This window comes from Vipera berus (genome assembly GCF_964194415.1).
Source record: "Vipera berus genome assembly, chromosome: 1".
In the NCBI taxonomy this organism is placed as follows: Eukaryota; Metazoa; Chordata; class Lepidosauria; order Squamata; family Viperidae; genus Vipera; species Vipera berus.
In genome coordinates this window covers 285,120,719-285,148,435 of record NC_138202.1, presented here as the reverse complement: position 1 = coordinate 285,148,435, position 27,717 = coordinate 285,120,719, and the positions used below count along the sequence as shown (strand labels likewise).

The window sequence follows — 27,717 nt, the reverse complement described above, 5'->3', positions numbered from 1 at the left end:
AAGCTAATATTCTTTTCCCCTTACAGAGTTTTGTGTTCATGAACCCAATAATTACAATTCAGTGAAGCAACAACAACTGTCTTCATTTCCTTTGCCTCAGCAACTGAGTTCCTGTTTAGTTCTACATTTAAAAACAAAAAACAAATAACAAGTCTGCTACTTATAGAATCTCATCAAAACCATGGGCCACGGGTGTCAAACTTGATCTCATCACGTGATGTATCATGACGTATTGCAACATCTTTTGCCCTTTGTGGAGCCAGGGTGGGTGCGGCCTGCGCATGACGCATCCAGCCCTGGGCCACCAGTTTGACACCCTTGCCATAGACAGAACACTTGTGTGTAACTCTCTCTGCTCCATGTCTGACTGCCTGATAGGAAAGGATTGGCTGCTCCTTGCATTTGGAACCCTAATAATGCTGGGCACCTGGTTGCAGAATCATAGATCCTAGAACAATAGAGTTGGAAGGGACCTTGGAGGTCTTCTAGTCCAACCTCCTATTCGAGCAGGACCATCTATACCATTTCAGATAAATAGTTGTCCAATCTCGCTCTAAATGTGTTCAGACTCGGTAGTTCAGGATGAAACTGATCCATCTGGGGATGTTGTTAACTGGTCTATCCTGTATCCATTTGCACACAATTTCCTTCTCTCTGCCCATACTGCCAAAATCTGGGCTTCAGTCTCAGTCTTTTTGCACATTGCTAATAAATATGGTAACCCAATAACTTAAATATTGAATATAATACAGACATGTAATAAATAAAACAGAAATAAGTCTGTTTGCCATATTTGCTATCAATCGAATGCAACCGGTGATTCTTTTTTTCATATTGTAGGTTGGATATTTTACCCTTGTCTAATGCAGTGATTAAATAAGATATACAATAATTTGAAGAAAACCAACGAGCCAAGCCAAATTTATTTTTCCCCATGAGAAAATATCTGTTACACAAGCAGGTGGCAGATCCGTCTAACTCAGGAATACCCATTTTGAGTGGCAAGAAGCCAGGTATTTGGAAACAGACCAGCCTATTTTCCAAGATCTCTACAGAAATCCTAACCACCATCTGGGAGGTATTCAGCTGGAAATGCCAACTGTAGGGTTTCATCTGTGCAAAACTCATGCACATAATTATAAGTGGTCTCATAAAGTGCAAACTCAGAAATAGCTTCTGAGCAACTTCTTTTATACAATCCCTAACATATTTAGCATATTTTCTTGCATTTCCCAATAAAATGTGTGACTTGCACCATGAATGCTGGTTTTAACAACCACTTGTTAACAAAGTACTGGCTAGTGTAGATATTAAAATACTTTATATTCATTTGTCTTAGTGAAGATGTAACTCAAGCATTTCAAAACTGCTGCTAGTATTACCACATCCTTCCTTCCCTGAAATTCTATCAGCATAAAATAGCATGTCAGAATAAGGACAATACTAGCATTTACTCCTTGAAAAGCTAGATGACAGCAAGGGTTAGAATTGTGGAAAGCTGGTTAAAGAATTGTTGTTGTTGTTTTTGTTTACTTTAAAATATTATCCATTTTTTTCATTTAGAGTGGTTAATGCTTCTTTGGGTTAGAGGTACTGACTCTCTTGAAAAAGGTGGTAGGGGATCTCCTTTGAAGAAATCATCTCTAGATAAGCCATCCTAAGCAAATACCAGGTGATCTCCAACATTGCCTTGCAGGGAAAGGTTTGGAGAAGGTTCCCCTCTGGAGGAACTTAGAATTTTTTAGACCTTATATAGCCAGGATTCAGGCTTGACATGGGGCAGAAATAATAGTGGTCATATTGGATGACTTGTTGCAAGAGGCTGCACACTTTTCTGATTCTATTAGATGTCTCACAGCCAATATCATAGTATCTTGGTGGACTTTCTGCAAGAGTTAGGGGCTGGAGTCCCTGCATTACAGAGTTTGTACTCCCTTTCTAAGCAAAGGTTCCAGTAAGAATACTCTAGTCCAGGATTCCACATTTGTGTTAAACAGGCTGTTTAACATCTGCTTGAAGTCTTTGGGGCGAATATGCTTTAGGTAATACATTATCTATATTAAGTATTAAGAGCCAGTTTTGTGTAGTGGTTATTGTTGTGTCCAGTCGGGCGACAGATAACACGGAGACGGATCAGGATCTAGACTGTTTATTTAGCTGCACATGGTAGAACTGCACTGGCAATGCCCCGGGTCACTTATATGTCCGGCAACCGCCGGACGCTAGCCAACCCACCAACTGGAATCTCCCGCCTTGCCTCAGGCACCCAACCCGGTGTCCAGGAATTCCCGCCGGTTGGATTAGCCAATCACGAGGCTGTGCAGTTGTGTACAGAACAGTTATTGCACCAGGCTCAAAATTGGGAGACTCTGAGTTCTAGTCCAATTTAAGGCATTAAAGCCAGCTGTGTGATTTTGGTCCAGTCTCTCTCAGCCCAATTCATTTCACAAGATTGTGATGGGGACAAAAGGAAGAGGAAGGAGTATTAAGTATGTTCACAGCCTTGAGTTATTTATAAAAGTAATAAAGGCAGGATTTTTTAAAAAAGTCTTTTAAAAAAGCCAGCTGGGTGATCTTGGGCCAGTCACTCTCTCTCTCAGGAGGCAATGGCAAACCACTTCCAAAAAAAACAACCCCAAATCCCTCACCAAGAACTACTCCAGGCAATCACCAGGAATCAATAGTGACTCATAGGCACACGTGCAGGCACCTGTACACAAACACACAAATTATATGTATGCTGACCTTAGTCAGCAGTACACTGCCACACGTGGCTAGACCAAAGATGGTATGGAAATCCTGACCCAGTGCCTGGAGCTGTAAAAGCCTGAAAACAAAGCTCAGATTAAATCCTTGCAAGGTGGAGTTACAATTTGTTGTTGACTACTCCAGTTTTGTCTCTGAACATTCACATTCCTCCCAAAAGAGCAAGTCTATGATATGAGGGTCCTTCTGGATTCATGGCTCTACTAGAGCAGCAAATGAAAAATGTGGCCAGGGAGGGCATTTCCAAGCTCCAGCTAAATGCACCATTTGTAAGCTTTTCTGGATCAAAGTGCCCTAGTAAGAGTATATCTGAACCATACTCTCTACAGGAGCTCCTCTTAAAGATAACTCAAAAGTTTCAACGGGTTCAAAATGCAGTGATTTTCTTAGTGTACAGTTTCAAATGTTAAAAGCATTCCTGTCCCATCAGCATTTTCAATCCAAAAATAATATTCAGCAATAATATTCAACACCCACTCCGATTAACTTCATCTCAGTGGGAGGGGGAAAGGACACTGTCATGGAAAAATTTACATGGCCTACATTGGAAAACCTGGCTACAATGTCCGGTTCAGTCCCTGATGCCTGAACTAGCCACCTCTCTATCTAACCACAGGGCTAATCTGCAAAGCCAGCAGTCAAAATGTTGAGAAGGGAGAATACCAAGGGAATGAAAAGAAAATTTGGAAACAAGAAGCCAAACTAAGAGGGCAAGCATTTCTTTCCTACCTGTTGGTGTGAGTTTGCTAGTTTGACAGAATATCATTCTGCCAGGCCGAGAGATGTTTATTTTGGCCTGTTCCCAGCACATTGCTCTAATGAGCTATACTATGTTTCAGTGAATCAGTTTTCCTCTATCATATCTATGTTTCTATTTGGGGCATATAAAGACTACACTGTTCTTTAAGCACCTGCTCATGATTAAATTTCTATTTTTATTTCAAGAATAAAAAGGAATGCATTATAGCCATTTGGAAATTCAGATTCCATGTCTCTTTTATTGTTTGTCCCATTTATGGTATGGTGTACTGCCTGGCCAAGGGCCCTAGAAAATGTAATACAAACAACTTCTTCTTCTTCTTCTTCTTCTTCTTCTTCTTCTTCTTCTTCTTCTTCTTCTTCTTCTTCTTCTTCTTCTTCTTCTTCTTCTTCTTCTTCTTCTTCTTCTTCTTCTTCTTCTTCTTCTTCTTCTTCTTCTTCTTCTCCCTTCTCCCTTCTCCCTTCTTCTTTTCAGTAATCAGATTATTTTGCCGTAGGGTGCCAAAACTGAAGTAATTTGGTTCAATAGAATTGTCTCCTAGTTATGGAATCCTTTTGCCTGAAACCTAAGATTTACTGTATATATTTGGGAGGAAGACACAGTATTTAATGGGATTTATTAATGGCTGTTATTTCTGTAGGTATTTTAGCAATAGCAATAGCACTTAGACTTATATACTGCTTCATAGTGCTTTACAGCACTCTCTAAGCGGTTTACAGAGTCAGCATATTGCCACCAACAATCTGGGCCCTCATTTTACCATTCTCGGAAGGATGGAAGGCTGAGTCAAATTTGAGCCAATCAGGATCAAACTCCTGGCAGTTGGCAGAATTAGCCTGCAATACTGCAACCTAACCATTACACCACCACTGCCCTTCTACTGTTTTATTATTTTATTTACCACCTTTATTATTTTTACAAATAACTCATGGTGACAAATATATACAAGATACCTTTCTCCTCCTATTTTCCCATAATAGCAACCCTGTGAGGTGAGTTGGGCTGAGAGTTACCTAAATGGCTCTCATGGCCAACACAGGACTTGAACTCATGGTCTCTTGCTCTCTAGCCCAGTGCCTTACCACTAGACCAAACTGGCTCTGATAAATTGGTTACTCAGTTGAGGGCTACAACACATTGGAAAGGAGCAGTCGGAGAGCTGCTTGTCATCAAGACAAACTTAATTTTCTTATTATGATTGAGCAGCTGCCTGACCAAGCCATTTGCCTACAATTTTCCTACATGGGTTCAACTCCAAGAGAACTAAAATGGTAGTCATGTTGCAGTCATGAGTATGCTCCAGTCATCCAGTCCAAATATTAGCAATGCAGGGTTAGAGTTACCCTATGCAACAAAAGGTAATTGTGACATTCAAAACTACAGAGACCTTGTTATTGCAGGGAACACTGATACAGCGATACCTACATGAGTGATTGCTCAGATAGCAGCAGTAGGAATGTCCACAGGATCAGCAGCTTTTGGTTTTTGTCCCCTCATAGATGCCTGCAATAGCTTTTTCTCTTGAAAACTCTACTTTTTATTTGTTCCAAACCAACAGAATGTTCAAAACAAACTATGTACAGGGGATTCATCTGTTCATTGTTTCTATCCATCCACTGGATAATTCTCTGAGAATTGAATAGAAAGGGACCAAATTTGGTACAGTAGAAGAAACACCGAGTTCAAAAATGGGTCTGGGAAAAGACAGACCTGACATATAACTTGCGGATTGAAAAAAAAAAGTCACAGAAAAGCAAATACAGCCTGGAAGAAGGAAATTAAAAGAGAAAACACCTGGATTGTTGTGGAGGCAGAAGGGGCAGAAATGGGGCTTTGACTTACATTGTTGGTTTTGCAAGGAACAGGGAAATATTTTAACAAATATTTAACCGTAAGCTTCACCATTTAATCTTTGCAGGTCAATTCTATTCCTTTTATAAAAAATCTCAAAAGTTTTAAAAACCTCATTACATAAGAGTTGATTAAGATTAATGATGCTGTTATGATCCAAAGGATTTTTTTTGTTGTTTCAGTATTCAGTTGTGGTTATAGGTTGAGGACTACCTGTACAGTAAACTGATAGAGGTGCCAAGCTCAATGAAAGCTATTTGAAAAACAATGCATCCCTCCTCCCCAAAAAAACCACATTCAAGTGTTTTTCTACCAAAGCCTAGATTGTAATTCCATGGTATTCCATGCATTAATACTTCATTTTGGGAGTCATAATGATGAGTCCATGTTTTTTTTAGCTGACACAATACCGTAAAGAAATTCATCATCTTCATTGTGATAAGGGTAACATGAGTTGCTGATTTATTTCAGTTCTTGAATGCCTCAACATGTGAGGAACCCATCATGCACTAATCTCTTGATATTGAAGGCCATCAATAATGTGACCCGTGCATTCTTGCAAAATGCCAAGTTTGACAGCAATTTTCCTTTGAGTGGTCTGCCAATTACTCTTAGTCTGCTTACCAAACTTTTTCATGTGAAAGTCATTGGTTGTTGTCACAGGCCATCTACTTTGTTGTTGATCACACAAATCCATCTTTCCTGGTTCACCATCTTAATGTGTGCTGACAGGTATTTATGGCAGGCTACTATTTCATTAACTATATAGCAACTTCCCACTAACTGAAATGAAAGAAAATGCTAAGCAGTACTGTCATCTGTTGGGACTTATAACATTGGAGGCATCATTCAACCTTTCAAGGGTTCCTCACTGTGATACATATATCTTTTTCTGCCAAGATGCATAGACTAAAGCAGAAGTGTCAAACTTGCAACATCATGTGATGTGTTGTGATGTATCATGACTTTTTTGCCATTGTCGGCAATGGGGTGGGTGCAGTTTCGCTATGATGTATCTGGCCTGTGGGCCAGCAGTTTGACACCCCTGGACTAAAGAATCAATGCTTTAAATCCCAAATTAACCATCCCCAAACTGATGGCACATTGGTTACATGCAGTATTGCAGGCAAGCTGCCCACAGCCTGGAGTTCAATCCTGATGGAGCTCAAGGTTGACCCAGCCTTCCATCCTTCCGAAGTTGGTAAAAGGAGGAACCAGATTGTTGGGAGCAATATGCAAAGAATGCTGACATTGTACACTGCCCAGAGAGTGCAGTAAAGCACTATGGGATAGTGTATAAGTCTAAATGCTATTGCTATTGTTATCTAAACATCCTGTATATAAAGTAGTACCATCTTAAAGGAGTCCGGAAGTACTACTTCTATGTTGCTGCACCTGCCTTGTGGAATAACATCTCCCTCAAGATTTGGATAGTTTCAGTGGTTCACCTGACTTTTTCCTAGAGCTTTGGGCCATGATGATACATGAGCCAACAATACTGTATATGTTAATGTGTGCTTTCTGAATTATCTAAGCCGGGATGATTTATGCACGGTCACTCACGCGCTCGTGACCTCTCGTCTAGACTACTGCAACGCTCTCTACATGGGGCTTCCCTTGAGGACCACCCGGAGGCTCCAACTGGTACAGAATGCAGCCGCGAGGGTTGTGTTGGGAGTCTCCCGATACTCCCATGTGACACCTCTGCTCCGTGAGCTGCATTGGTTGCCAGTTGTCTTCCGGGTGAGATTCAAGGTGCTAGTAATGGTGTTCAAAGCCCTCCATGGCATGGGGCCGGAGTACCTCAGGGAACATCTGCTGCCGGCATCAAGCTCCCTGCGCCCTGTGCGTTCCCACAGAGAGGGCCTCCTCAGGGTGCCACCGGTCAGAGAATGCCGACTGGTGGCCCCCAGGGGGAGATCCTTCTCTGTGGGCGCCCCGGAGCTATGGAACCAGTTACCGGTTGAGCTCCGGACGGCGCCCGATCTGCGCTCCTTTCGCCGCAATCTGAAAACATACTTGTTTGAGCAAGCCGGCCTGGCCTGAGGGGGGATTGGTGGGGTTTTTATCATTTTTATTGGGGTTTTTACTATGTATCAATTGTATTTTAATCGGGCATGCATTTAATTATCTTTTAGTTTTTGTAAATTTCTGTGTTTTATTCTTGCCCTGTACACCGCCCTGAGTCCTCCGGGAGAAGGGCGGTATAGAAATATTAATAAATTACAAAAATTACAAAATTACTAAGCCTAGTGCTATGTATATCAAGTGTGTCTCTACTAGTTTGTTGCATTTTTATTACAGATGTATTTGGGGGCCATTTTTAATGTTGTAAATTATCTAGAATCATATGGTACATGAGTGGTCATGTAAATTAAAATCATCATCACCACCACCACCATCATCTTGTTGATCCACAAGCTGTGTTTCTTCCAGCAAGAAACTATTAAAATATAATTTCTCAGGTATTTGGGACACCTAGGATAATTTTTATCGAAAGAAAATAATTTTTACTTTCTGTGTGTAACCAGAAAGTAAAACTGAAGCAATTTCCCAAAATCTCAACTAAATTAACCATCGAACAGGTTGTTAAAAAATAAATAAGTCTTGAGCATATTTCAAATGAGATGGTAGTCCTAGACAAGCAAGGTGGTTGAGTGCATGGGGGGAGGGGAGGAGGAGGTACTGTGGGGAGGTGCTCAGAAGCACAGGCTGATGCTATAGAGTATGGGTGGGTAAGAAAGCGACAGGAGCGGGAATGACTTTGTACTTCCTGCCAGCTTGCCCATTAACTTGGCTTGTGAGAAGCCAGCAGAGAATGTCGGAAGTTGCAATCATGAGACCACGGCTCACTATAACGTTGTAATCACGAGCCAGGCACCAAGCACCTATATCACAACAGTGTGACTCTGGGGATGCCGCAACAGCCAGGATTTTGGGGACCCATCGTGGGTTCCCTTTGTTCAGCACTTGTCATAACTTTGAACAGTTGCTACTTGAGGACTACATGTATCCTCTTGGTCTGCTTTCTATTTCCATTACATTAAATTCCTCAATGTGGAACACTGTGATTGGGGAGGAGGGGAGGAGCATATTCTTTTTGAATGGCTCCTAAAGTAATTTAAGTATTATCTGATCTACTTGTAAAAGATAAAAGTACAGGAAAGATTATGATAATGATGATGGTGTTGGTGGTGGTGTTGGTGGTGGGGGTGATGGTGATGATGGTGATTGATAGACCCACTGACCCTCCAAACCAATAACATTTCTGAGTGAATTGAGATAATCAGAGTCATTGCCTCTTGCCAATTTTCATGGACAACCAAATATCTTAGGATACAGAAGATTTGTTTGTTTGTTTGTTTATCAAAGTTATTGGCCACCCATCTTGCCATAAGGTAACTGTGGTAAGTTTTAGATGAGTTAACTAGAATTCTCTTTGCATTTACATCACACTTAAAAGAGGATCCAAAAAGAACATAACCCTTTTTTCCTCTTATTCCAAATTTGTTCTCTTTGTAATATTTTAATTTTGATTAGCTCTCCAAAGAAATTCAACGATGATAGTGGGATCAGAATGAATGTGAGGACCTGTATCTGGATGACAGCTAATAGACTACCTTAACTGATTCAGTGCAATCTATCTGAAACACACCCAAAAACCTTTTCATTGGCATCCATTAAAGTCTCTTTATACTGTAAATAAAAGAATTTGAGCAAACAGGTTTTTCCTCCTGCTTTCTTGACCTTGGATGTGATCCAAGGCCCCTTGGCAAGACATCATCCCTTTAGTTATGTTTCTAGCTATTAAAGTTGGTTATTTGAAGCCTTAAAATTGTTTGCTTTGTGACAAATAACAGCAGATGGATTTTCAGACTGTCAACCAGAGTTGTCATCAGGCAAGGGAGAGTAAATAATTTTTCATGTGAATCCACACTCCATAACTCTGTAAGGATTTGGGATTAGGACTGTCAGAGGAAGCCATGAAAGAGTTGTTTGTGCCAAGGGGGCCTGCTAAGGACTGAGACATGGATCCAGCCTTCTGGCTATGAAGGACTAGGATGGAATTTACTTTGGGAAAAGAAGATCCCTTAAATAAGCTGGTAGTGAGCTAGTCAGGACTATCTTGATTAACATAGAATACAGGGCTGGAAGGAACTTCAAAGGTCTTCTAATCCAACCCCTTGCTCAAGGCAGGAGAATGTATACCATCCTGGTTAAATGGTTGTCAATTCTATTTTTGAAAACCCCCAGTGATGGAGCACCCACAACTCCAGGAGGCAAGTTATTTCATTGATCATTGTAATCACTGTCAGAAAATTTCTCCTTAGTTCTAGGTTGGGTCTCTCTTTAACAAATGACCCATTACTTCTTGTCCTGTCCTCCTGTGCTTTAGAGAATAAGTCAATCCCCTCTTTTCTGTGACAGCCTTTCAAATACTGGAAGTGTCATGTCCCTCCCTAACCCTAACCCTAACCCCTTATAGGCTAGGCATACCTAGCTCCCTCAAAGCCAGTGCTGTCTCAGAAATCATCTTGATCCTGTTTCCTCTGAACTAACTGTTATATAACAAAATATCACACATCTTTCTTCCTGGATATTTTTCTTTTTCACCCAAAACTATTTCTTTGCTTCAAATTCTAGTCTGCTTTCTGTGGAATCAAAGTACATGAGCTGTTCCTTTGGCTGTAAACCTCTCAAAAATGCCATCCATTGGCCGGTTCACTTGAATACCTATCCCGCATATGAGTTTCATTGTATGTGAGTAACAACAACCTTTCCATCAATCATATCTTCATCCTCAAGAAATAACTGTTTTCAGTCAGTAATAAACCGCTCTAAAATGGAGCAGTTATTGCGGAACTGATACTGTACACAACATACCATTGGCAATTCCATCACAAATGCCACTAACAAACTAGCTCACTCTAATTCAAAGAACAGAATTCCAATTTGCTTACAATTACATAATAGATTAATTATGTCCAAATATTAGATTTAGAATCTTGATCACTTTATTGTCACTAATCCAGTAAAAATAATGGTTTCCAGGCATGACACTTGTATCGGTATGTTTATATCCAGTTTAGATACATCAGGAACTCCGAGAGATGTACGTAAACCAACTTCTACCATTATTTCTGTCACTGAAGTGCTTGAATGGGACCTTGAAACAAAATAGAAAGCCAACATCTGTTAGAGCTTTAAGTCTTGCTTGAAACATGACCTACCTATGTAAGTGATCCAATTCCCTCCCAGTTTCTTCATTTGCTTTCCCGCTTTTCTATTTCAGATTTTATTTTACACCTATTTTTTGTTAGTTGCAAAATCGTGCCCAACCCCTCGTGACCCCATGGACAACGTTCCTCCAGGCCTTCCTGTCCTCTACCATCTTTTGGAGTCCATTTAGGCACACACCTACTGCTTCAGTGACTCCATCCAGCCACCTCATTCTCTGTCGTCCCCTTCTTCTCTTGCCCTCAATCTTTCCCAGCATTAGGCTCTTCTCCAGTGAGTCTTTCCTTCTCATTAGGTGGCCAAAGTATTTGAGTTTCAAATTTTACACCTATAGAAGAAACAAACAAGACTATGCAGAAAAGAGGACTGGGAAAGGCTGTTTACTCAAGGTGGTTCCACTGAGTTTATGGGCAGGCAATGCTTCCTCTTATTGTTCAGTAAGCTCAAATAGTTATTTTGCTTTTTGAGCATTTTTCTTCTATCTATAAGAACTTGGACTCCTGAATAAGAGAGAGTTGGAAGCCTCTGCACAAAATCTTTCTGAAAGATTTACTGCCTTTACTGAAATGTTCAAGGTAGACTAGGACAGAAGGCCTCTTTTGGAAACAACTTTTAAGTATCTATGGGCTTACAATGTTGATAAAGCTCACAGCAATGTTCAGATGGTGCTTTCCCTGCTTGCTCCACATGTTCAACAATAGCAAAAGCAATAGCACTTAAACTTATATACTGCTTCAGAGCGCTTTACAGTCCTGCCTAAGCAGTTTTACAGAGTCAGAATATTGCCCCCAACAGTCTGGGTCCTCATTTTACTGACCTCAGAAGGATAGAAGGCTGAGTCAACCTTCAGCTGGTAAAAATCAAACTGCTGAACTGTTGGCAGCCGGCAGTTAACAGAAGTAGCCTGCAGTACTTCATTCTAACCACTGCGCCACCACGGCATACAAACTGCTCTTATTTCCTCCAAGTTGGAAAGATATAATTGTGTCTCTGACAAGCATGAGAAGAGAAGACCCATTTTCTGGATCTCATAAGATGGCATTGTTTAACGGATGGGACCTAAACCACGCCAACTCTGTTTGATCATGCAGGATGGGTAGAAACTACAGGAGACTCTAGGGGCTGGTGCTCATCTCCGTTTCAAAGCCGAAGAGCCAGCGCTTGTCCGAGGACGTCTCCGTGGTCATGTGGCCGGCATGACTAGACGCCAAAGGCGCATGGAACGCTGTTACCTTCCCACCGTAGTGTTCCCTATTTTTCTACTTGCATTTTTACGTGCTTTCGAACTGCTAGGTTGGCAGAAGCTGGGAAATTTTCTGACCGTGAGAACAATTAATCGGTGGAATGGCTTACCTCTGAAAGTTATGGGTGCTCCATCACTGGAGGTTTTCAAGAATAAAATGGACAGCCATTTGTCTGGAATGGTCTAGGGTCTCCTGCTAAAGCAGGGGGTTGGTTTAGAAAACCTGCAAGGTCTCTTCCAATCCCTTTATTCTATATTCTATGCCTTTGTCATCTTGCACTTTGACAATTACAATGAGCTCTCATGGGGGCATCCTTGAACACCAGCTGGAAGTTCCAACAGATCCAGAATGCAGGGTAGTGAGTTGTGATGGCCTTGGGCTCAGCATGCCCACATTTGATCTTTTTGCTTCATGAGCTGTGCTGGTGGGCAGAGTAGTTCCCAGTATGGTTCAAAGTGCTGATCATCATCTAGAAAGTGCCTTTTGCTTTTGCCTCAGACTCAAATTCCTCTTAAGTGATCATTGCCTTGGTTGCCGCTGTTCTTCCTGTTTCTCAGGGTTATTCTTACCGCATATTACCCTGGATTGATTTTTTATTCTATTCCTATTTACTTGTTGTTTTCATATTATTCTTCATTTCATGAGCCATTTCCAGAATCATTGGAGTCAAGCTGCATCAAAATTGAGTGAATGAATGAATCTTATTTTTGCAGTAAATAACAAAAGTACAGCTAGATACCAAAATGACAATTAGAGACTAACAAATGTGGCTAGATATTTTTGCACTATGTACTTTATTTTATTTATTTATTTATTTATTTATTTATTTATTTATTTATTTATTTATTTATTTATTTATTTATTTATTTATTTATTTATTTATTAAATTTTTATACCACCCTTCTCCCGAAGGACTCAGGGTGGTGTACAGGGCAATAAATATCGAAATATAAATACAAAAGTTAAAAAAGATTAAATAATTATGCTCAATATAATACAACAATTAAAACTATGTTAAAATCAAATCCAAACCCCAAACCCATCAGACCAGGCCGGATTGTTCAAATAGATAGGTTTTTAGATTGCGTCGGAAGGAGCGAAGGTCGGGGGCCATCCGGAGCTCAACCGGCAAGCGGTTCCATAGGTCTGGCACGCCCACAGAGAACGCCCTCCCCCTGGGGGCCACCAATCGACATTCTCTGATCGGAGGCACCCTGAGGAGGCCCACTCTGTGGGAGCGCACTGGACGGAGGGAGGTTGACACCGGCAGCAGGTGCTGCTGTAGGTAATCCGGACCCATGCCATCACTATGTAATTTCTGCTGATGGAAGTCAAAATAATGAACCCAGATGTTCTTGATTGTGATGTCTTGTGAATTTTTCCTTTCTAAATCTATTTATTATCTTTTGAAGATCCCAGTGTTAGTGAAGGTTAGTTGCTTTGTCAAAGTACACGTAGAGTAGACTTTCTACTTTCTAGTGCTACACAACACATTTGTTCTCTTTAATGAGACTAAACTGCAGTGGTTTTGCATTTATGTGTACATTGCCAAAGAACATTGTATGTCACTCTCAAACTAGACAAACCAGTTCCCAGGAGACAATTTAAATTCCCAGTTCTTCCTATTGTGACTGAATTTGTAAATGAATAATGTGGAAATGTAGAGAGAGTGGTAGACATAAGAGATGGGATTTTTACACTGCTGGCACCAGGATGAGGAATAATTTCTTGATGAGTGTCCTCCCTGCAGTAAATTTAAAAAGTTTTTAAAATACAGTTTGTGTTTTAATCCATAAAAGAGGCAGCTTTACAATCCAAGGTGGTGGAGTGGGGTGGGGCTGGGAAGCCATCTGCCACCTCCTCCTCTCCTTTTTCATTTCAGAGAGAGATGGGACTTTCAACTGGATGTTCTCACTAGATGGGTGGACTCCAATCCTGCCATAGCCCAGTGCTATACCTTTATCACTTCAGTGTTTGCTTTAGATTTCTCCTAGGTTTAATCATCTCAGAAGTCCTTGCCATGACAAAGCCACAGAATATTTAATGTTACTGACTTAAGTGACTTTACTTACATGTGATATTATTATTTACATATTATTTCAACTATATTTACATATGACCCATTGATGATGCTTTTCCAATGGTTATCGCTTTGGGAAAGTGTATCCTTCTTACATTTGATTTCATCTGCCACCTTTGTTACCTTTTTCAGCCAGATCGGGGAGGATCTTTTTACTTGACTTTCAGCAGCCAAACATCTGATTTATTTATTTATTTATTTATTTAATTTGTATACCGCCCTACCGACTCAGGGCGGTGAACAGGGCAATACATTGTAAAAAACAAGATACAAAAATTAAAAATTATTAAAAGTAATTAAACAATGGTGCCCGTAATAAATTAGTACAAATTAAAAGTTAAGTTAATTAATGCCCTGGCTAGGACTGTGAGTAAAGGAGATGCCTCTGCTCAACTAATGTGTATGCAGCTTTGGATCATTTTTGAGAACCAGCATCTATCACACACACTTTACCTCTAAAAGGCAAAACTAGCTGTATCACTTCACCTCCAGCCCCTTCAAAGGACAAAATCCTCTTTTGGTTGGCAGAACTTCCAGATGAGGCCTTGGAACAATGGGGAAACACCTTCATAAAAGTAAAATGTGATTCCTCTGGGCTTCACTCAGTGGTGGGATTCAGCCGGTTCAGACCACTTTGGCAGAACCAGTAGCTAATTTTTTGTTGCCCGGACCCAGAATGGACTTCCGGAAGCGGCATCCACACAGAGAAGCAGTTGTTCACGTACTTGAATCCCACCACTGGCTTCACTACTGGCACAAACAATCTTCACATAGCCAAGTGTGGCTGCCTCATACACTAACCTAGTTCCCATTAATTCTTCATGGAAATTATCTTTTCTATCTAGTGCCTTTTCTATTAAGCACTTATTGGACCAAAGAGAACATATTTGCTTACTTAGTTGCTTTAAGTAAGAGCTGTTCGTGGGAACCCTGTAATGGTACAGTATGTGAGAATGTCCTTGGGTGGTTGGAGGAAGAGCCTACAGATTAGAAAATTGTTGTGCAAAAGGCATCTTGGCCCACAGATGCAGATCATGGGTCATGGGAAATGATTCAGAAAGAACCTTTCCTAGACAGGGCTGGTCTTCGTTGTTGTCCTTCTTGTCCAGACAACCTAGAAGGCTTAACAACATCCAAAATATTTAATGTCTATTCTATTACTATCTTTCTTCACAGGTTTGTGAATATTCAAAGAAATGGTAGAAGTTGGGGATGCACAAGAAGCCCAATTCTTCTTGAAATTTTGTCATAGAAAACTTGTTCTTACATTTCATGACATTCTCCTGCTTGCAAAGGATTATTTCTTGAAAAATAGGCTTTTTTCCAGTCTTCTGGCAAGGTTTGGTTGAGCGGCAATTTGTAGATATTAATTTGAAGATTATTCATTCATGCTAACAAAGAAAAGGGAGACTGAAATGGCCATTTCAAACTTATTTGTTCTCATCAGTCAGCCATACCCTTCTGAGATTCGAACCTGGGCCGATTGCACCTTAGGCAATTGTTCTAACCTTTAGGCTACTGGCTCTTTCTCGCTTTGTTAGCTGAGAAGCAAGGGAGATATGTGTTAAGTGTTTTTTAAGTATTTAGAATACCTTGCCTAATGTGCAATTGGCCCAGGTTCGAATCTCAGAAGGGTATGGCTTACTGATGAGAACAAATAAGTTTGAAATGGCCATTTCAGTCTCCCTTTAATTCTTTGTTAGCAATCTAAAAAAAAATTTACACAAATATGAGCTGTCACTGTTGTGATTACTGCCTGTGGATGGCCTTGGGTTAGGCTGAAACAGGAAATAAGATTTGTCCCATGTTTGGGGCCTAGCAAGGTATTCTAAATGCTTAACACACACACACACACACACACACACACAAACACACACACACACACACACACACACACACACACACACATTCGGGTCTTTTCCTGTGTAAGATTGATAGTGTCTTGGCGACGTTTCGACAAGGTCCCACTTGTCATCTTCAGGCTGAATAATTGAACATTTAACACATATCTTCCTTGCTTCTCAGCTAACAGAGAGAGAGAGAGAGAGCCTGTGGCCTAGGGGTTAAAACAACTGCTTAAGATGCAGTCGGCCCAGGTTCGAATCTCAGAAGGGTATGGCTGACTGATGAGAACAAATAAGTTTGAAATGATCATATCGGTCTCCCTTTACTCTTTGTTAGCAACCCAAAAAATTTACACACACACACACACACACACACACACATATTATACATTCTACAATATGAACCTGATTTAAATTAGATATTTGCTTCCTTTCCTAAAATATAGGAGCAATAAGTTTGCAATTGTATAAAAAGATGGAAAAGGTTCATTGAAGCCACCTGGAATCATGGGGCTCAGTTTTAAAAACCTTCTTTTAGACTCTTCCCCTCCAAGACAAAATTGGCAATTCATTTTAAGCATTTTTCTAGTAAGAGAATGACTAATGATATTATCACAGAGTAAATGATTCCATGGCTAACTGCTTCAACGAACTTTGTCTCTGTTTGATGATAATGTATTTATTATTTATTTATTTATTTATTAGATTTCTATACTGCCCTATTCCCGAAGGACACAGGGCGGTTTACAGGGCAAAATTAAAAACAGTTAAAACAGTACAAAAGTTAGAATACAGTTAAAATTAAAATAGAATTAAATAACGTTAGCCCAAATTTAAAATGTAATTTAAAATTTAAAAATGTAAAACCCCTCAGTCCAGGCCAGCTAAATCAAACAACCAGGTTTTTAGGTCCTGGCGAAACGAACGAAGGTCGGGGGCGGTCCGGAGTTCCACAGGCATGTCATTCCACAGGGCAGGCGCGCCCACAGAGAACGCCCTCCCCCTAGGGATAACCCGCCGGCACTCACTGACCAGCGACACCCTAAGGAGGCCCTCCCTGTGGGAGCACACAGGACAATGGGAGATTGATGCTGGCAGCAGGTGCTCCCTAAGATAACCCGGACCCATGCCATTTAGGGCTTTATAGGTCATCACCAGCACCTTGAATCTCACCCGGAGGGCAACCGGAAGCCAATGCAGCTCGCGGAGGAGAGGTGTTACATGGGAGTGTCGGGAAACCCCCATCACAACTCGCGCGGCTGCATTCTGCACCAGCTGAAGCCTCCGAGTGGTCCTCAAGGGCAGCTCCATGTAGAGAGCATTGCAGTAGTCTAACCGGGAGGTCATGAGCGCATGAGTGACTGTGCGTAGGGCATCTCGGTCCAGATAGGGCCGCAACTGGTGCACCAGGCGAACCTGGGCAAAAGCCCCCCTGGTCACGGCTCCTATATGATCTTCCAAAGTGAGCCGTGAATCCAGGAGGATGCCCAGGTTGCGAGCCCTATCAACGGGGGGTAACACCTCATCCCCCATAATTAAAGATGAACAAAATTGGTTCATCCAAGATGCCGGTATGCACAGCTACTCAGTCTTGGCGGGATTGAGTCGAAGCCTGTTTCTCCCCATCCAAACCCGGACTGCCTCTAGGCAACGGGACATCACGTCGAGGGCATCGCTGGGTTGGTTCGGGGTGGAGAGAAAAAGTTGGGTATCATCAGTGTACTGATGATACCCCACCCCGAAACCACGAATGAGCTCGCCCAGCGTCTTCATATAGATGTTGAACAGGAGGGGGGAGAGAACCGACCCCTGAGGAACTCCACAAACAAGAAACCTCAGAGCCGACCTCTGCCCTCCTGTCAACACCGACTGCGAGCGGCCCAGGAGGTAGGAGGAGAACCACTGTAAAACAGTGCCTCCCACTCCCAACCCCCTGAGATGCCGCAGTAGGATACCATGGTCGATGGTATCAAAAGCTGCTGAGAGATCTAACAGGACTAGAACAGAGGAGCAACCCCTGTCCTGAGCCCGCCAGAGATCATTCACCAGCACGACCAATGCCGTCTCCATGCTGTACCCAGGCCTAAAGCCCAATTGGTATGGGTCTAGATAATCAGTTTCCTCTAGGAACAAGGGAAGCTGATGCGCCACCATGCTCTCAACAACCTTCACTAAAAAGCGAAGGTTGGAGACCGGACAATAGTTATTTAAAATAGCCTGGTCCAGGGCAGGCTTCTTGAGGAGGAGCCTCACCACCGCCTCCTTCAAGGCGGCGGGGAAGATACCCTCCCTCAAAGAAGCAGTTATTACTGCCTGGAACCAGCCTCTTGTCCTCTCCCGAGCTGCATACACCAGCCAGGAGGGGCACGGGTCCAATAAACACGTGGTGGAGCTCAGTCTCCTCATGAACCTGTCCACTTCATCCGGGGTCACAGGATCGAATTCAGTCCAAATGGCATTCTCAAGACCGCTCGATTCCTCCCCGTCAGTCTCTGCCCAGTCAGAGTCCAAACCGGCCCGAATCTGAGCGATCTTGTCCACAAGATGATGACTAAACTCCTCAGCCCACCCCTGCAAGGGCTCCCCCCTCACCTCCTGATTAAGGAGGGAGCGGGTCACCCTAAACAGAGCGGCCAGGCGATTATCTGTGGACGCGATGAGGACAGCGAAGTAATTAGACCTCACTGTCTTCATCGCCGCGAGGTAAAGCCTTGTAGCGGTTCTCAACCACAATTGGTCAGATTCAGACCGGCTCGATCTCCAACTGCTCTCCAGACCCCATCTCCGACGCTTCATCTCCCGGAGCTCCACAGAAAACCATGGGGCCCAACAGGATCTGCGCCGGATCAGGGGTCACAAGGGTACAACATGGTCGAGCCCCTCGGTGGCAGCCCTTTCCCAGGCATCCACCAAGGCATCAGCCGAGCTGTGAGTGGGGGAGATAGGTACAGGCCCAAGCACCATCTGGAACTGTTCCGGGTCCATCAGGCGCCTGGGGCGGAACCACCTGGTCGGTTCCGCAGCCCAGCAGTGAGGGGCGGCAAACCAAAAGAACAACCGTAGGAGATGATGATCAGACCATGACAGGGGAGTAATCGTTGGCGAGCCCCCTCCCAGATCATCAAGCCACTGTCCAGATAGAAAAACTAGGTTGAGAGTGTGACACCCCCCCATGAGTCGGGCCCTGGATTATTTGAGTCAGGTCCATGGCCGTCATGGAAGCCATGAACTCCCGAGCCAACTCTGACGACCCCCCCAGAGAAGGAAGGTTAAAGTCGCCCAGAACCATGAGTCTGGGAAACTCAACCACCAACCCTGAGAGGGCGTCGAGAAGCCCGGGCAGGGCCGTTGCCACACAGCTGGGTGCCAGGTATGTAAGCAACAAGCCCAACTGAGCCCCAGGGCCACACCTCAGGAGGAGTGACTCACTCCCGCCCACCTGTACAACAGTGGTCTCCCGCGGACACAAGGTCTCCCGAATAACCACCGCCACACCCCCACCCCTGCCCTGAGCCCGCGGCCGGTGAAGCACACAGAAACCTGGAAGGCAGAGCTCAGTCAGAGGGAGACCTCCCTCCGAGCCCAACCAGGTTTCCATAATGCATGCCAGATCCGCGCATTCCTCCTCGATCAAATCACAGATGAGGGGAGCTTTGTTCACAACGGATCTGGCATTAAAGTACACCAGCCTGAGCTCAGGGACCTGATCCCCCTCACCCCCAGATAAATGGGTACCAACCGGAGGGTCAGAGCACACCACCGCTTGAAGACAGCGGGGGCATGATCCCCAAAATTGATATGGCCCTCCGTGTAGACACCTGCTGCCGTTCCCAATTGCCGTGGGGATTTGAAACCCCACCCCACTGCTGGGAAAACCAGAGGTCCCCAACCCCGTCTCGCCGGGAACCATCTCTGGCCTGGACTGACAGCCAGTTGCTGAAGCTTGTTAATTTATACTTCTGTGAGTGTTGCTTTAAATAATACTAGCCCAAAATGCTACAATGCACAACAAAACAAGTGGTAACAAATGTGTTAATGTAAAGTTGGTTGAAGGTAGGACTACATTTTCTCCTTTAACTCTGGTCTACTGAGAATTTCACTTTCCTTAAGGGTATACACAGATATTTAGTCATGACAACACATCAAGGCCTCAGTTCTTTGCATTTCATATGGTCCTGACTTTTGAAAATTTGACTAGCTGAAATACCAATAGAATGTTCTTTTTCATTTTAATATCAAGGAGCAGAGACTGGATTTATACATACATTGAGTCAAAACATGTTTTATTTAGCCTTGACTGCAATCCAAGCCTATTTTGATTTATTTAAGAAAACTATGGTTAAAGAATTTGTAATAAAGCAGCGATGGCTATAGTTGGGGTGGGGAAAGAGGCCTAGACAGCAGACATGACCACATTGTCAAAGCCTCCCACCCCTTTGTCTATGCATCAGCATAACATTCATGTACAGAGAGACACTGTTTCAGTTGGATTATCATGTCTACTATCTTGATCTCTCTCTGTCTCTGTCTCTCTGTCTCTCCTCCCCCTCCATAATTAAATATAATAGGTGAATTTGGTCAATAGGACATTTTACACAATATGTTTTACTCGCTCAAAGAGAACTAACATAAAGTTGCAGGAGGGGCTGCCTTTGAATCAGTTTTGACTCCTGGCCACCACATGAACAAATCTGCATTTTTCCTGGCTCAGGACAAATGTAAAGACAGACTGACCCAAGGACACCCCACTGGGTTTGTGCCTTAGGCAGGACTCAAAGTCTCCCAGTTTCTGGCCTTCAGCCTTTACAACAAACTGGTTTTCAGCATGATGTACAAATACTTGCATACAGTCAGTTGGGAATAAAAAGAGGATAATCTGAGTCCAAGGTTCTTTGAGGAGAAACTAACCAACCTCAGTTTGCCAGATGATGAAACCAGGTATGTAAGAGTTAACAGAATTAACCTTTTCTACCTGCTGCCAGCAGTAAGTCCTAGAGCAATCCTGGGAAATAGGAGCTGCTGTACAGGAACAATCTCTTTCCTTTTTTACTGTTGACATAAAGTACACACCTGAAATCTCCATTATTTATTTCCCCTCAAAAGTAAAGGCAAGTAGAACAGAAGGATATAAAGACCTCCCATCCATCAAGGAAAAAGATGTAGAAAATGCCAAGTTCCCATCTGATGGGACATTGGTGGTGTTGTGCTGCCAGCATATGTGGGTAAATATGAGTGAGAGGCAACCATTAGATAACATAGGACCAGCCACTGCATTTCCACCACCTATCCCGTAGACTTGTGAAGCTAAAAAAGAACCACAGTAGCTACACTGAATTCCTCCAGAATAGAAATGTCCTAATAAAGACATCATTTTTATAAACTTCTACAAACTTTTTCACGATGCAGTCCTTTTTTTGTTTGATTTTTTACAATTCACACAATCCTGAATGTGTTTCTCAATTATTTTTTCCGACTCCATGGTTTTACTTTATGAAGAATAGCGGTAAGCTTTATTGAAATCAACAGGTTATATTTCTTCTGAATATAGAGATTGAGGTTCAAAGGGCACATTTTAATATTCCACCAGGGATGACCTAAAACTAAATTTCAGAGATTGGGTTGTGTTTCTTTTGGCTTATTCATACGAAAGCACAACACAAACTATAGTAAGCCGTCTAAAACCTGTGGAGACTCTCTTGATTTTGCTAAAACAAAACTCCCAGCAGCAACAGCCAATAAGGCTAATTGTGAGGAATGCTAGGAACTAGACTTCAGCAACATCTGGAGAGCCTCAAGTTACTGCTCCAATGAAAGGCTGCCTTTCATAGGACTGTACAGTTCCTGAGCTGTTGTTCTCTACAGCCATATTGCAGTCACGGAAATTATGTAACCACTGACTTTGCCTGGCTGAGTTAAAGGAACCTTCCCAAAATGTCTAGACAGACCTCCCATTTTGATTTATAGTTTGATTAGACTCTGGCCAAACTTAGGGGCAATAGGGAAAATATAATATATATTGTCCAATGCACCTTAATACAAAATAGTTACAAAAGGGAAGGTTGTTCAGAAGGTTGTCACATGGCAGCCATCAAGAAGTCTGCAGGCAGAAGATTATTTAGACCTGTTTCAGACAGATTTCAGGCTGAAATTTAGAATAGACAGACTCTGTTGTACTTGCTGAAGATCTGTGGCAGAGCCAGTATGGGGGTGGTACACCCATCCTTATGCTCCTTGATCTCTCCAGCAATTTTTGAAACCATAGACATGGTGTCCTTCTGGCTAAGCTCCAGGAGTTTGAAATCGCTTTACTGTAGTTCTCTTCTTTCATTCACAGTAGGCTGGTTGATTAAAGGGATAGGGCAGGGGTAGGCAATCATAGCTCTTTTAGGCCCCTTGGATTTCAACTCGCAGATTTCCTGAGCCAGCTATGCTGGCTCAGGAATTCTGAGAGTTGAAATCCACGGGTCCTAAAAGAGCCAAGGTTGCCTACCCCTGGGATAGGGGGATATTGCTACCTAGACTCCTTATTTGTGGGGTACCACAGGACTTGACCCTCCCCCCTATTCACCATCTACATGATAGCAAACCCCAAACCTCCCCCCAGGATATCAGCAGTATGCTAAAGATGCCCATTTTTAATTTTTGACCGCAGGCCTCCCAAATCAAGCTGACAAGGCTTCTTTCCATTGCTTGGATGTGGAGAAACTGTGACCAGCTCAATCAAGATCAAAGTAGCTATTATTACTGCTATCTAGATCCAGGAAGATTCCATTTGAAATCTGGATAGGGTAGCATTTGTCTATTCAAGAGTGGTGCACGGTCTGGAGGTCTTTCTTGGACTTACAGTTCCTGCCTGAAGAGCAGGTTAGCAACTGTGGGCAAAAAGGTCTTTTGCACATTTCCAGTTGTACTCTTTCCTGACTCAGTAGGCCTGTCAGACAGACACTTTATGCATTAATCGTTTCATAGTCAGTTACTTCAATGGGGCTGCTCTTGAAGAGCTTTAGCCGGTCCAGAATGCAGAGGTGTATACAATGGATGGGCATGCCTCAATATGTCCAAGCGTCATGCGTTCCATGAACTGCATTAATTTCCAATTTGCTACTACTTATGATCTATAAAGCCCTATACGACCTATACGACCCAGTTATTTGAGGGACCATGGATCTTCTGCCTTATCTGTTCAGCCAATGTGAACCAACAGGTTTGGCCCATTTCAAATCCCTTCAGTTAAATTATGTTACCTTTCAGGAACCTAGAAACCTTGCCTTCTTGTCAAGATGCCTGCCTTCTGGGAAGAGAGTCCTTGGGGAATCTGGATGATTTCCTCCTTGATGGTGTCCCAGGTGCCTTAAAAACCTGACTGTTCTCCCAGGCTGGAGGATAGGGTAGCATAGCTGGAGCTTTCTCTGGAATGTGGCTCTACGTGTTTTCTGTACTATTGGACAGATTTGCAATTTTGTCCAGATTTGGAGAGGCCACTGCCCATACTTTTTTTTTTTTTTTTTTTTTATTGAAAAGTTTTAAAATACAGTTTTCCTTTAAACCCCCCCCCTTCCCCCTCCCTCCTCCCCTCCCTACCTCCCCCCTATCCCCCCCTCCCCCTCTCCCTCCTCCCTCCCCTGCCTCCCCCCCCCTACTTCCCCTCCTCCCCCCCTCCCCCCCCCCCCGACTTCCCAGAGCAAAATACAAGGTATATATCTAAAAAGCAATCAGGAACAATCATATACTAACAATTATAAACTCTAAAATCCATCACTCTCTAGCTTATATAGAGTAAACCAATCCTTAATAATACTAAATGTGTATAAAGAACTAAAATAAAAGAAAACTAGCGTCATTCCCATCTATGTTCTTCCACAATTCACTATTTCCTAAACATATTCTCATTTACACATCACAAACACCTATCCCTATTAACCTCTCTAGCCAAAATAGGCTATAATAGATAGTTCTTACACAAATTAACCCACATTAACCCACAAAACTTTCTTCCTCTTCCTCTGTAATAAATTGTCCATTAATTCCAAATTAAAGATTCTGTTACCATACATATCATCCCAAAACTCTTAAAAACACAACTACCACTTGACTATCAGTATGTTGTGGAAGTTCCATAGATTTCTACTAGACCTATTTTCTTTTCTTTTTTGAGCGTTTTAAGGCAGCACGCGTCACCCTCTGTTCTCTAAGATCATCCAAAAGAGTTGCATCTTGATCTCCTCCTGTACCATTCTCGTCTATCTGTCCATCCTCTTGATGTTCTCCTTCTCCAGATCCCTCTGCAGCTTCCAAAAGTGTTGATGGGGTTACTTTTAAGACATTGTTGTAAAAATCATGCGCTTGCTTCACAGTACCCAAACAGTACCTTTTGCCTTCATACAAGAAGCTCAACCCAGCTGGGATCTCCCATCTGAACCTTATACTGCCCATACTTTTATGTTTTATTTTAAAAATAGCAGAGAGAAAAAAATATTCCAGGCTAGAAAACAATTTTCTGAAAATAAAACTTTATTCCCCTTCAGAATTCTAATAAATACCAGACCAATTCCAAAGAGACTTATTTCTAAAAAATCTATTGCCTGGGATACCTCAGCAGGTGGCAGCACCCAGTTAAACTTGTCTGGGCATGGAAGCTAAGCAAATTTGGGCCTGGTTAGTGCTAGGAGAAGAGAGACTACAAAGTCTTCCAAATCTGTTGACTAGGTTTAGAACTTTGAAAAACTATCAGAAGAAAGCTGTAATAAATCACTTAGTTCGCTAGGAAACCACCGATCTGTTCCTTAAATCATCAGGAGTCAAAAGAGGCTTTATTTTACTTGTTTTTATCACCTTGTATCCAAAGGTCTTCACTATCTATAACTGAGCAGAATGAATGTTCAGCATAATTAGGGCATTCTGCATTATGCAAAAGGCAAAACACAAAAATAAAATTGTCACTCACCCAAACTATCACCTTCCAATGACATCTGGTCTTGCACATATGTAAGATGTCATATTTGTTAGACCCAGTCAAGCATTGTGCGTAGGTTTCTGATCAAACTGACTTTCACAACTGGTGTCTTTGGAGGTCTCATCTGATGTTGATGGTCCACAAGCTACATACATTAATTCAGTGGAGTTTTTTTTTTACATACAGCCAAGTTGAAAGTAATCAAGAACTACAAATTGTGCAATATTGCAAAATGCCAGAATCCTGGATTATATGGATTATAATTATCCTTACGGCTGATTCATGCATGCATGTTTATAAGTCATAATTCATTATTCAATGACTCTTGGCTCAATGTGCTTGTTTCGGAGGAAAACCAGATATGATAGGATGAGTTTAAAAAGCTGGCTCTCTGCCATGTATTATATGTCCATCTTCTTTCTTCCTGGCAACTAAATAAGGAACATTCAATTGTGGAACTTAACCCCTAACTGTCAAAAGCAACAAGCAACAACCCCTTACTCTCAAACATATCCCTGCTTTACTTGCATGTGATTCACTTCCGTTTCTGCAACTGTTTTCCAAAGGCAAGCTTTCTGAGATTGACAATACTAAAATGAAACCAAAGAAAACTAAAGCTAAAAATCTACTTGCAGTTGTTTCCCTCACCCCAGCTCTCAAAGTGTTAATTACAAAAATAATAATAATGAAGAATTTGTTCAGTAAACTAGAGTGCATTAGATATTCAGAGCTAGGATCTCATTCTGGAGATCCAAAATCAGATGCTCAGAAGATACTCCTATGTTTGTGGTTGGTTAGTGCCCAAGTCTTTACAATTAGCTGGCACATGTAAGATTGTCCTGATCTACCACACGGTTCATATTACTTGGAAGAAGCAAATTATTTGAAATATATTTTGGACTACAGCTAGCAGAAGTCCAGCAGCCCCCACATATGTCAGTTTGAAGGCAGTTATAGTAGATGGCTGTCCCTTTACCTATAGTGACATATTCCAAAGAACTTTTAAAAATAATAAACCAGGCAGCTCAGTAGCCCAGGATCTTTGCATTTCAGAATCTATGCATCCCATTATATATTTATAATTACTTGGAGGATCTGCTCTCCACATAGATCTGGAGGCATAGATTATTTCTAACTTCTCCATTTTATATCACTGAATTGTATTCACGTTGCCTTGAAATTTCACTAATAAAATTTCAGTAATACAAATTTAGTGACTGGCATTGGCAGGAGATCTGCCTCCTCCTTGCACTTGCACAATTTTCTACCATAAAGGAGTCTTGCCCCAAGGGACTACAACTGAGGACACTGTTTTTCCACACAGCTGTGCTTTTCCACAAACCCCCTTCTTGACTCTTTCCACTTGCAGAAAAAAGAGCAGAGGCATCACAATCACTCCAGTGCAACAGAAGGTCACCAAAGGCTAGCTACACTTCTGTGGAAATAAAGTGAATGCAACCCTTTAAGGCAGGCATCACCCTTCCCCCCCCCCCCGCCCTTCTAGCTGAGCTAAATAACTCTTACCAATGGTCAGGCACCACGACTCTTGATTACTGAGCCAAGAGTGATGGTAGTTGGAGTCCAAGGCATTTGGAAGAGACGTAAGTGAGGGAACGAACTGCTTCTTATAACCCAATGGGAAGCAGCAGTCTAGCCCTGCATCGAGTCCTGGCGTCTTTCCTAACCCAAAGATTCTCCCCTAAGGTGGAGTTCTGGGATGCTTTCGAAGTATTGGGTTGGGGGTCGGGGGCTGGCGACCTTCACTGCCTCGTCAGCCCCACTTTCTCCCACACTCCGCCAGAACAAGAGCCCTACTTCTCAGCACACGCACAGAGACCCACACATCCTGAGTCACCCGCCAAGTCATTCCGAGACGCGAGCCGATTTACCGCTGCTATCCTTGAAAGAAGGGGTCGGGGTGTTCCGCAGGCTCTGGCTCCAGCCCCTCTCGCTTTCCTCCTCCTCCTCCTCCCGCCGCTGTTGCTCCGCGGGACCCAGGAAAGTCGCCTCCAAGCCACCTTGCACTTGCCGCTTGGGCTGCTCTTCCTCCGGCTCTTTCGCTGCCGACGCCTTGGAGCCTTGGCGTCCTCCAGTCCTGCCCCGATGGCTGCGTCCACCCTCGGGGCTTTCGCCCTCCTCTTCCTCCTCCTCGTCGTCCTCCTCGGAGGCAGAGCGCGACTCCGCGGTGGTGCTGTAAAATGGGTTGCCGCTGCTGTCCTGGCCCGATTCCCCGAAGACGTCGTCGGAAATTTGCAGGCTTTCATAGCGGCAGCGGGCTGCCTCTAACAGGGACAGCGCCTTGAGCCGCTGCCCGCCGCCGCCGCCGCCGCCCTCCGCCATCATCTCCACCGGCGGCGTCAACAGCCGCCCTCGTTCGGACGGCTCCTCCGGCCGCAGGCAGCAACCCAGCAGCAGGAGCGGCTCGGTCACCGAAGTAGGCAAGCAGGCTGGGGAAACATCGGCTCCGCCACCGCTTTCTCCTCCTCCACCGCCTCCGCCACCTCGGAGCCCAGCCTCCCGTTCTCCCCGGCACAACCCGCCCCGGTGTGTGTGCAGAGCCATGGGTGGAAGCAGCCAGCTTAACATCTCTTCCAGTAGCACCTCCTCATCTAGCCAATTACAGCTGCAGTCCTCAAACGAGAGGGGGGGTTTTATGAGCGCTCCCGAGGCCCCGAGACCACCCATTCCCCGCCTTTAAGTGGGAGGATCTCCGCCGTTTAAAATCACAGAGTTGGTTTTTGAGAACGACGAGATGCTGCGCAAAGTCTACCTACCCATCCAACGCGAGAAGTTTGCAAGTGGCTAATTGACTCCGAGCCGTGCCCCTAAGGCAGGGGTCTTCAAACTTGGCCCTTTTATGACTTGTGGACTTCAACTCCCAGAATTCCTCAGCCAGCAAAGCTGGCTGAGGAATTCTGGGAGTTGAAGTCCACAAGTCATAAAAGGGCCAAGTTTGAAGACCCCTGCCCTAAGGTGCTTGA

At 43.2% G+C, this 27,717-nt stretch overlaps 1 protein-coding gene across 1 annotated transcript in view; it reads right to left on the bottom strand.

The window, feature by feature from the left end:
* Positions 1-27,322, bottom strand: part of PGBD5 (piggyBac transposable element derived 5) — a gene marked incomplete at its 5' end in the record, with an annotated part of 84,824 nt that extends 57,502 nt beyond the window's left edge. The window contains one exon of the mRNA XM_081333699.1: positions 26,626-27,322. Within this exon, the coding sequence (XP_081189825.1) occupies positions 26,626-27,322 (697 nt within the window). The remainder of the gene's footprint in view (positions 1-26,625) is intronic.
* Between the last annotated feature and the right edge of the window lie 395 nt (positions 27,323-27,717).